The 12029-nt window shown below is 38.9% G+C and overlaps 1 protein-coding gene across 3 annotated transcripts in view; it reads left to right on the top strand.

Annotated features, from left to right (window-relative positions):
• CRH (corticotropin releasing hormone) overlaps positions 1–11397 on the top strand; it is a 182054-nt gene extending 170657 nt beyond the window's left edge. For 2 of the 3 annotated variants that reach the window (XM_045861073.1, XM_045861074.1), the window contains one exon: positions 10302–11397. In XM_045861073.1, the coding sequence (XP_045717029.1) occupies positions 10302–10906 (605 nt within the window). In that variant the 3' untranslated portion in view covers positions 10907–11397. Of the gene's footprint in view, positions 1–9185; positions 9474–10301 lie in introns of those variants that run through there. The other variant, XM_045861075.1, reaches the window with a different exon arrangement.
• Positions 11398–12029: the final 632 nt, after the last annotated feature.

Below are 12029 nucleotides of genomic sequence, written 5' to 3'. Positions count from 1 at the left end.
AGGAAACTGGGACTCAAAACAATAGAGTGGACCAGAAGGAAGAAAAAAACAACCAAACAGGAAAGAATGGAGAAATAAGAATTCAAAAAAATGAGGAGAAGCTTAGGAACCTCCAGGACATCTTCAAATGTTCCAACATCCGAATTATAGGGGTACCAGAGGGGAAGAGGAAAAGCAACAGATTGAGCACGTATTTGAACAAATAATAAAGGAGAACTTCCCCATTCTGGCAAGAATTTGTTCAAATATCTGACTTCCAAGAAATCCAGGAAGCTCAGAGAGCCCCAAAGAAGTTGGACCCAAGAAGAAACACACCAAGGCACATCATAATTACATTAGCCAAGGTAAAAATGAAGGAAAGAATCCTAGAAGCAGCAAGAGATAAGGGGACAGTAACCTACAAAGGAGTTCCCATCAGACTGTCAGTTGATTTCTCAAAAGAGATCTTACAGGCAAGAAGGGGCTTCTTGGAAAGAAGTATTCCAAGTCATGAAAGACAAGGACCTATATCCCAGATTACTTTATCCAGCAAAGCTTTCATTTAGAATGGAAGGGCAGATAAAGTGCTTCTCAGATAAGGTCAAGTTAAAGGAGTTCATCATCACCGAGCCCTTATTTTATGAAATGTTAAAGGGACTTATCTAAGAAAAGAAAATAAAGATAAAACATGTATAGTAAAAGGACAGCAAACTCACAATTATTAACAACCACACCTAAAGCCAAACCAAAAGAAACTAAGCAGACAACTAGAACAGGAACAGAAGCACAGAAATGGAGATCACATGGAGGGTTAGCAACAGGGGAGTGGGAGGAGGAGAGAGGGGGAAAAGGTACAGAGAATAAGTAGAATAGATGGTAGGTTGAAAATATATAGGGGGAGGGTAAGAATAGTATGGGGAATGTAGAAGGTAAAGAACTTATAAGTACGACACATGGACATGACTAAAGGGAGGGATATGGGTGGGAGAGGGTGTACAGGGTGGAGGGGAGTGAAGGGGGGAAAATGGGACAACTGTAATAGCATAATCAATAAAATTTATTAAAAAGAGTTATCAATCAGCTTAGTATTGCCTAATTTGTAAATATGAGAGTGTAATTATTCATATATATAATTGCCTTAAGGGACTTAAGGATAGCTGCCAACATAAAATAGAGAAACCAAGATAAACGAATATTTTAAATGATCATCAATAGAATAGATAATTCAAAGAAAGAAAGTCTAGAAACTTTCTAGTTTAGAGTCTTAAGGAAATTTGAGGAAATGTTATACTACAAAACAAAAATGGGGTTTAAGAAAAAAGAATGGAGAAAGAGTAAGAAGTCTGGAAGTTGAATGTAAGTTGTAAAATAAAACCAGTTGAAGAACTAGAGAAGCAGTAATCAAAAAACTCCCAACACATAAAAGCTCTGGACTTGATGGTTTCACAGGAGAATTTTACAAAATATTTAAGGAAGAGATAATTCCTATCCTTCTCAAACTATTCCAAAAAATCCAAGAAGAAAGAAGACTGCTAAAATTTTATGAGGCCAGCATCATCATAATCCCATAAACTAGATAAAAACACAACAAAGAAATAAAACCACAGGCCAATATTGCTAATGAACATAGACACTAAAATCCTCAACAAAATATTGGCAAATCACATCCAGCAACACATTAAAAAGACTATAGGCCATGATCAAGTGTGATTCATCCAGGGATGCAAGGATGGTACAATAGTCACAAACCAAAAAATGTAATACATCACATAAACAAAAGGAAAAGCAAAAATCACATGATCATATCAATAGATGCAGAAAAAAGTATTTGATAAGGTACAGAACCCACTTATGATAAAAACGCTCAGCAAAGTGGGAGTAGAGGAAGCATACCTCAACATAATAAAGGCCATATATGAGAGACCTACAGGCAACATCATACTCAATGGGCAAAAACTAAAAGCTTTCCCACTAAGATCGGGAACAAGACACTTTCACCATTTCTTTTCAATGTAGTATTGGAAGTTCTAGCCACAGCAATCAGACAAGAAAAAGAAATAAAAGGCATCCAAATTGGAAAGGAGAATGTAAAACTTCTTGTTTGCAGATGACATAATAGCACACATAGAAAACCCTATAGAGTCCACCAAAAAACTACTCATCCCCATAAGTGAATTTGGCAAAACAGTGGGATACAAAGTCAACATTCAGAAATTGAAGGCATTTTTGTATACCAACAGTTAAATATCAGAAACTAGAAATTAGGGGAAAAAAGCCCCATTTGTTATAGCAACAAGAAAAATAAAGTACCTAGGAATAAACCTAACCAAGGAGGTAAAAGACTTTTATTCAGAAAACTACACAACACTGAGGAAAGAAATTAAGGAAGACACAAATAAATGCAAGCATATACTGTGTTCATAGACTGGGAGAATTAACATCATCAAAATGTCTATAGTACCCAAAGCAATTTGTAGGTTCAATGCAATCCCTATTAACATACCAATGACACATTTCACAGACATAGAACAAGCATTTCAAAAATTAATATGGAACCATGAACAACCCCAAAGAGCCACAGCAATTTTGAGAAAGAAGAACAAAGTAGGAAGGATCCCAATACCTGATATCAAACTATATTACAAGGCCACTGTAATCAGAACAGTCTGGTACTGGCATAAGAACAGACACATAGATCAATGAAACAGAATAGAGAACCCAGAAATAAACATGTCTCTATGATCAACTAATATTCCAGAAAGGGGATAGGAGCATAAAATTGAGTAAAAATAGCCTCTTAAATGAATGGTGTGGTGAGATCTGGACAGCTATATGCAAAAAAAAAAAAAAATGAAATGACCACAAACTTATATCATACACAAAAATAAACTCAAGATGGATAAAAGACTTAAATATAAGTCATGACACCATAAAAGCTCTAGAGGAAAACATAGGCAGGAAATTTTCAGATAGTCCATGAAGCTATATTTTCACTGATATGTCCCTTAGAGCAAGATATATAAGGAAAAAAACAAATGGGACTACAACAAATGAAAAAAACTTCTGCACGACTAAAGAAAACATCAGCAAAATGAAAAGGGAGCCAACCATATGGGAAAACATATTTGCCAGTGATACCTCAGACAAGGGTTTGATCTCCAAAATATATAAAGACCTCACACAACTCCACACCAGGAAAATAAACAATCCAGTTAAAAAATGAGCAAAGGACCTGAAAAGACTTCTCCAAGGAGGACATACAGATAGCTCAGAAACATATGAAAGGATGCTCAGCATCACTAGGCATCAGAGAGATGCAAATTAAAACCACAGAGATACCACTTCACACCAGTCATAATGGCCATCATAAATAAATTAACAAACAACAAGTGTTGGAGAGGATATGGATAAAAGGGAACCCTAATACAGTATTGGTAGGAATGCAGACTGGTGCAACCACTGTGGGAAACAATATGGAATTTCCTCAAAAAAAGTAATAATGGAACTGCTTTTGACCCAGTAATTCCACTGCTGGGATTATAATTTAAGAATCCTGAAACACCAATTTAAAAGAACCTATGTACCCCAATATTCATAGCAGCATTATTTATAATAGCCAAGTCCTGGAAACAGCCTAAGTGCCCATCAGTAAATGAGTGAACCAAAAAACTATGCTACATTTGCACAATGGAGTACTACACAGTAGAAAGAAAGAAGGAACTCCTATCCTTCGAGATGGCATGGATGGAACTGGAGAGAATTATGCTAAGTGAAATAAGCCAGTCAGTGAAAGAAAAATACCATATGATCTCACCTGTAAGTGGAATCTAATCAACAAAACAAATAAGTGAGCAAAATAGAACCAGAGACATGGAAATAAAGAACAAAGTGACAGTGACCAGAGGGGAGGGGGGAGGGGGAATGGAAAAAATAGGGGAAGGGTCTAGTCAAGGAACATATATAAAGCACCCATGGACAAAGACAAAGGGTGGGGTGAGGATTGAATGTGGTAGGTGGGGTGTGAGTATGGCAGGGGAGAATAATGGGGAAAAAATGGGAACAAGTATAAATAAACAATAAAAAAATAAAATAAAAACAACCCCCCCAAAAAGAGCTAGAGGATATTTAAAAGCATTCCCAGAAAGTAGAACCCAAAGTATTTTAGGAGTAAAGGACATAACACAGAGGGCCAACAGAAGGCGAACATCTTATAATAGAAGTCCCAGAAAGAAGAAAGAAAATGGAGGCAATTATTGTAGAAATAATGCACAAGATTTTCCCATGCTTGAAGAGCAAGAGTCTCCAAGTTAAAACAAATAAATGAAAAAAACACCCAAACACCATTGTAAAATTTCAGAACATCAACAACGAAGACACTAAAATCTTCAAGAAAGAATTAAAAAAAAACAGGTTCTATGAAGAAATGAGAATCAGATGATGTTGATTTTCTTAGCAGCAGCACCGTATGATAAAACACAAGGGAACAAAATTTTCCAAGTTCTGGGAAAAACCTCTGTTCGACCTGAAATTGTTTACCTTGTTAAAATATCACTTAAGGATTTGGATAAAATAAAACCATTTTCAGAAATGCAAGAACTCAGAAAATTTACCTACCATACATCCTTTTTTTTTTTGAGTTATCTGTGGATGTGTTCTAGTAAATGTACATATCAAGAGTAAATAAATCATAAATGAATTTAATTCAGAAAAACAGAGAAGTCCCAGAAAGAAAGATGTGCAGCAGATTTAGAACGTGACCAGCCTCCTGAATACACTCATTTTTCTGGTAAAATAACTTGCTATTTTAATTTTGAGGCAGACCCTTTTAAGAGAAAACACAAATAATAATTTTAAAATAGAAAGTGACCAGTCTGAAAGCAGCAGGTTTGAGTGTTCAAGGAGAGGAGTCTTAAAAAGAGCAGGAGGACTTGATAAATTACTTGTTGTGAGTGACAATCTGAAAAAGATTGGGAACATAATTAAAACAATTCTAGGGAAAACCAAACTATGAATATAAAAAAGACAGTGGATAATTGCAAGATAAAAACAAGGAAGGAAATCTAATCAGAGCCATGACTTTGTTTTATAGCAAACAATTTTTATGTTGTCAATTATTAATAACTATATAAAACTTTAAATTTAGTTCAGTCTACAGTCAAAGTAGAAGACCTAACTATGGTTATAAAAATAGTAATACTGGCATTCTAGAAGTAAAAGTACAGATGACAGAGCTTGGGAACTCAAGGTGCAGGAGAGTATGCAAAAATCTGAAGGCATAGTTATGTTCTATATTTTACAGTCTGGGGAGTAAATAGATAATGTTCATATTTGAAAGATCAGGAAGAGATTATGTGGGAATATTATTTAAAGGTGTAAGGGTAAGATACTGAAGAAAAATTAAAAAGCAAGTTATTAGAATGGTGATCAATAATGACGAATAAATACAAATTGTGATACATTTTTTGATGGAATACCATGCTGTCAATAAAATAGATGTCATTTAGATATAGGAAAATGTTTGAAATATAATTTTAAGTGAAAAAGGAAGGTTATGAAGTTTTAGTTACAAAATATCTAGTTATTTATGTATGAATAGTCTTATGAATGGTTGTTTATACTTTATTCATTCAACAAATTTTCTATAGTTTACCTATTCAAGGCTTGTTGGGTATCTACCATGTTTTAATACTTACTAGGGGCTGGAGTAATGAATATGGAAGTTCATAAATACAATCAAATCTCTATTACACAATTTATACTTCAGCAATGAAGATGCATGTTGTACCAGTAATGATTTTAAAATGTGAGCTTTGTGATGGAGGACATTCATGATGTCAGATGAACAAAAAACACAGGTCCTAAGCCTAACCTAGGAATCTGGAAAAGATTTCTTTAATCAATTACTTTCTCTTAACTAAAAGAGGGTTTTTTTGGTTTGTTTTTATTTTTAAGTAAGAGATTCACAATTAGGAACACAGTCTTACCTCAACTAAGTAAAATGTATAAACTCAGGAAAATTTCTCAATGGAAACAACAAAATGTTAACTGAGATTGTCTTTAGATTCTAGAATATGAGGAATTTTATATTCTTCTTTATACCTTCCTTAGTGTTCCAAGTTTTTACAAGGAAGATGAAAAGCTTTGATAATCAGAAGAGAAGTTACGTTACCTGAGAAACAGATATTTATGCTATTTGAGATCCTTTTTCTAGCCCTTCCTATGGATATGGAGGCAGTTAGTTATTAATCCATCTAAAGCACAGTTACAAGAAGTTACCAAACCACCTGTCCACCCTAGGCATTTTTAAAGGCTGTTATCGGAGATGGTAGATTTCTTTTAACAATTGTTTCAGTTACCAGACTTGGAGACTGTCTTTGTTTGCAATAAACTTTGCCAATAGAAGCATGCATTGGGATACTCCTCAAAAGGGCAAGGATATGAAGATGACAGGAATAAGCCCAGCAGGGCTATTGTTTTGGATATTTCTTTATTCAATGGACTGCTGTGCCATGTCTTTTTAACTTTAACTATACAATATATTATGTTTTATTTAAATTGGTTCTCCAGTGACTCCTTTCAAAAAGTTATTCCTTCATGTGAGATAGAATCTGTCAGTGGTGATTTTTACAGACTTAGGTATTTAGTTTACTGCACATGTAAGTCCTGTGCATCATGTTATTTTTCCAATCATACATCTGTATCATTATTTTGAGAACTATATCACTCTATACTTTATCAAAATTAATGCATCTTAAGTTGACAATGCATTTAAAAACTTCCTGTTATAAGATTCAGCTTAAAGGTAAATTGCAGTTTGTGCACACAGAAACTTAAAATTTGGTTCCCAGGCATCAGCATGCACAGAGAATCTCTGCATTCTCATGGCTAAGGAGATGTGTATGTGATAAAATTTGTCAATATAAGGAAAATCTAAGAAAATGTAGCTCAGGGTTACTGTGTGAATATAACATATTACCTAAATTTGTCTTCTCACTTCAGTTTGTTTATGTATCTCTGATGGAAAAGGAAGTTCAAAGGGCATTGTTATATTATAAAAATAATACAGCTGGTGGTCAAAAGAACCTCCCATAACTACTTGAGTGACTTCAGGTAAGTCACTAACCTCTCTGGTTCTCATTTAAACCAAATGATCTCTTCAAGCCATTTCTAAGGTGAACATTCAGTGATCTGATGAGATCTAACTTTGGGATACATTATCAGTAGGGAGGGACTACTCTGCCCAGTCCCTGTTTTTCAGGGATATAGGCCTTTTGTTCCTCACTCAGTCAGAGCCGCTCTGACCCTAACTACCGACTCTAGGAAAATCTCACAGCAAGGATTCAACAATGATGAGAGAGCTCTGCTAAAACAACATCCTCCATATGGCCCAATACAATAGGCCCAAAACGTGTCTTCTCTGGAGGAACCTCCCAGGCCTCCCTAGCTAATGTGCTGGATTTACTCTTTTCTTTTTTCTTCTGCATTCATTTACCTGAACTTTGCCTTCCAAATTTACTTCCACCCAAGCTGGTGACATCCAGGCTGGTATCTGCCAATGGGAACAGAGAAGGGTTTGTAAAGGAAATTAAGCAAAAGAGTTGAGATTCATTCCAACTTAAAAGGGATAAAAGCCCACAAAAACAAAAATTAAGGTTCTGTAGGCTCCCTGACAATATAAAACACAGCTTTCCTCTAAAATCTCAATCATTTTCCATAATCATGATCTTCTATTAAGGACTCACATCTTTCCCTAAAGACGCATTTCTTTCTCTGTTCTCTCATGTCAAAAGGACGTTCTATAGCACAATGATCCAAGTATGGGCTGACTTCTCTGGAAACTGCCAGAATTTCTCTTTTTACCTTCCTTTTATTTCTAAGAGCAGTTGTAGATTGGTATAGAGCCCAAAGTGGAGTTGGAATATGCATTGTATCATTTGTCATGCTAGCAACAAGGAAAGCGGTAGAGGTACCAGAAATGAGGAATGAGGAAATTTCTGATAAACATCTCTGATTGTTATCTAGAAGCTGAACTGTAGATACCAGAGTCTGACATTGCATTTTGAATTGCAGAATTAGAGGTAACTGCCTCCCACCTATATGGTAGTATCAATTTAATTCAAAATGTGAGTGTGCATTTGATAAGCATTCCATTCTGTGGTGCTGCCAGAGAGTATTTATTTATTTATCAACCTCCCATGGAGCATATTTGAACTTGTAAAAATAAATAATTAATAATAAAAAACCCAGGTGCCCCTGATATGGATACTATTATAGATGTTAATAGTATTTGGAAGTACAATGAATGAGTAGTTTACCTTTAAACAGGTTTAATCCATTAATGTAAGCATGCTCCATTATAAAGCAGGTTAAGCCTTTTCCAAGATGGAATAGGAAGTTAACAGATGGTTTTCTCATTGGGTTTGTACTTAGTAAACTAAACAAAGATTATTTAACTCATACACCTCTCACTAGTCCTTTCTTTCTCTAATTTGGGAATAGAAAAGTCCACAGTTACTTTCAGGTTCTGATAGAAGAGACAAAGAAGGAGCAATAAGGCCCTAGAAGAACTTAAGATCTTTGCTGCGCCCCAGACTGAACCTGGTTTGTGCCCCTTCATCACAGGAGTAGCTCTTGCTATTATTTTAAAAACCTGAGCTGCCTTTTAAGAGGCTATTGGTCTTGGCTCTGCAGGGTTAAAATTCTGTTATCTGTTCTTGGGAAGAAAAAGCAATTAGAGGCTTAAAAACTGAGTGTCCCTGCAGCAGCTCCTAGTTCCTCATTCTTATCCAGACAGGAAGGTGATGGGACACTTTGTCTCGTAGCAAAGGGATATTTTCAGATACTGAGGTATTGCCCAAGACAACTTGGGTCAGAGAGGTTAGGAGGGCAAGGGAAGAGGATCCAGAACTGCTCCTATAACTGGTTGCTTTCCCTGCAGGACTGTGCATTGATAGACCTCCCTCCCCTTGAACTTTCCCTTCCTATCCCCTCCCATTCGCTGTCTCTTTCTCTCATCCTCAAAATGGCTTTTCGTAGTAAGAGGTCAATATGTGTTCACACTTGGGAAATCTCATTCAAGAATTTTTGTCAATGGACAAGTCAAAAGAAGTCCTTCCATTTTAGGGCTGTTTGACGTCACCAAGGAGGCGATAAATATGTGTTGACATAATTGGATGTGAGATTCAGTGTTGAAGTAGAGAAAATTCTGCCCCTGGTTCCCTGGCAGGGCCTTATGATTTATGCAGGAGCAGAGGCAGCACGCAATCGAGCTGTCAAGAGAACGTCAGCTTATTAGGCGAATGCGTGATTTCTGAAGAGGGTCGACGCTATAAAAGCGCACTCCAGGCTCTGGTGTGGAGAAACTCAGAGTCCAAGTCCATTGAGAGACTGAAGGGAAAGAGAACAGGTACAGAAAAACAGAGTGGAAACAGGAGAAGGAAAGAAAGCCCCCTTGAAAGCCGCGGAGACATTCCTCTGCAGCAGCGCCTCAGAAGGTAGGGAGCGCTTAGACGGAAATGCGCCTCCAACTTCACGCAGCCTGGGCTGCCTCCTGCGCGCCGGAGCCGCGGCCGCGGTCCCTGTGCGAGCGGGCGGGCGGGCGGGCGGGCGTGTGTTTGCGTGTGTGTGTGTGTGTGTGTGTGTGTGTGTGTGTGTGTGTGTGTGTGTGTGTGTGTGTGTGTGTGTGTGTGTGTTTGCTGACGGTGCCTCAAGATCCCGAGAGTAGCTGGGATGTGACAAAAGAAAACTTAGACGGCTACTCATCGTTACCCGAACTTCCAGTTACTCCTCGCTGGCTGTGTAGACGAGCAACCCATCCATCCTGATCCCCGAAAGAAGGACGCTGGGGCAGGGGTAGATAAGGAGGAGGAGCAGGCAGAAGTTCTCAATTTGGAGGAAAACGCTGAAACATCCGGAAAGGGGTCGGGGCTTAGAGCAGCTGAGGTCTTGAATTTGTAGATCCTCTCTAGAGCTCGAGAAATCAGTTTCAGGCGCTGTTAGGAAGGGGACCCAGGGATAGAAAGGGGACTTTAGGGGTCTAGAAGGAGAAGGGTCTCTCCAGCTGGGCGAGGGGCTGAGCTTTGGCTCTGAGCCCCGCAGGCGTGCCTTTTCCTGTTCCCCTTTCACACCCGCTCTGGAAGTCCCGGTTCGAGGGCTTCAACACCGCGGACAGCACCCGCCCCAGCCCCTGAGATCTTTCTACCCGGGCCCAGTAGGAAGACCCCCTGCCCCTCCCCTAAGTGCATCTCCTGTTGAGCTAAACTCTGACCAAGTCTTTCTCTTTTCTTCTCTTATTCCGCCCTCTGCCCACATCTGTGTCGCAGCTAGCGTCCCTAACATGAGACTGCCGCTGCTCGTGTCCGTGGGTGTCCTGCTTGTGGCACTCCTGCCCTGCACACCATGCAGGGCCCTCCTCATCCGCGGGCCTGGCCAAGGCTCCCGGCAGCTCCCCCAACACACGGATTTCTTCCAGCCGCCGCCGCAGCCCCAGCAGCTCCAGCAGCCCCAGCAGCCGCAGTCCCGGCGGGTCCAGCTCCGAATGCGGGAGGAATACTTCCTCCGCCAGGGCAACCCCAATAAGAGCACCGCTGCTCCCCTCTGGTCTGCCTCCACGCCTGTCGCGGGCGGCAGTGGTAGGCGCCTCTCGCAGGACAAGGTAGCTGACAACTTTCTTCGCGTGTTGCTGCAGCAGCAGTCGCAGGGCCAGCACCCGCTCGACAGGCTTTCGAGCCCCGCGGGGCGTGGCACTGAGAGCGTCCTCCACGGTCTCCTGGAGGCACCAGAAAAGGAGAGGCGATCCGAGGAAGCTCCCATCTCGCTGGATCTCACCTTCCACCTCCTCCGAGAAGTCTTGGAACTGGCCAGGGCTGAACAGTTAGCGCAGCAAGCTCACAGCAACAGGAAACTGATGGAGATTGTTGGGAAATGAAACGGTGCGTTTGGCTGTTGCCCTAAAAGATTCTGCATTTAGCACAAAAATAAAAATATACAGCATTCTGTACCATAGCGTTGGTCTGATATCATTTGTTTATTTTTATATAGCTCGAAACGTAGAGTATGTACAGCAAAAGCACCTCTACTCCTTAATTAGCATGCACAAAGTGTATTCATGTGCAGTAATTTCAACAAAATGGTATTTGTATTGTCTACTTTTAGTTTCCATTTCCAAATGTCTTTAGTGGTGTTTAAAAGAGTATAGACCCAGGAGGAAACATTTTGAAGAAGCAGACAGAAGTCACCCAACTGATTTTGTTGCTGTCTAAGCCAAAGAGAATGTCGTTCTCTTGGGTGGGTGAGAGAAAACCTGTAAGCTCTTTGAATCAACTTGTCCTTGCAAATGTTTCAGTAATAAAATATCTTTACAATCCTTGGTCAATTTGGCTGTGTGAGAGAATGTTCAATAGTTATATTTTGAATAAATGTTGCAAACGTAATCATGACTTTATTTCTCCTCTTCAATGCCTGTAGCAAAAAATACTCTCAGCTCCTGGCTTCCTCCAAGCTGACTTCAGCACAAGAAAAAACAAAACCCCTGGCATTTTTTTCTACCACAAATACAAATATATCCTGTGATCTTTTGGGGCTCATCTCTGTACCTCAGATTACTACTCTGAGATTGAGTTAAATAATTTGGGAAGTTGCTTTCAACTCTAAGATCAATTCATAATGGAAATGACATTTAACCCTGATTAACTATAAGATGCAAACTAATTGGAGATATTTGGGGAAGGAAGAAAAGAAAAGAGGAAGGATTGAGAAAGAGCACTTCTCCAAACCTTAAGGCCAAAATGCTGAATTTTTTTCTATGAGGAATTCTCATACATTATTCATAAAATACTTTTTCTAAGTATTTTTCAATGCCTACTTCTAATAGGAGAACTTGATAGCCTCTCCACTTAAAACAACTAAATTTAGTTGCTATAAAATGGCACTTAGGAAAAAAATTTATGAAGAATATTTTGACTTTAGTAATTCCACAGATACCCTCCTCATTTATGTTAATGCCAACCCTAATCACTTTAATTCTTAGAAATATAAACTATCTTTATTCA

Source organism: Phyllostomus hastatus, unplaced genomic scaffold (assembly GCF_019186645.2).
Source record: "Phyllostomus hastatus isolate PE091 unplaced genomic scaffold, TTU_PhHast_1.1 phas_scaffold_21, whole genome shotgun sequence".
NCBI lineage: Eukaryota > Metazoa > Chordata > Mammalia > Chiroptera > Phyllostomidae > Phyllostomus > Phyllostomus hastatus.
This window is presented reverse-complemented; position numbering and strand designations above follow the sequence as displayed.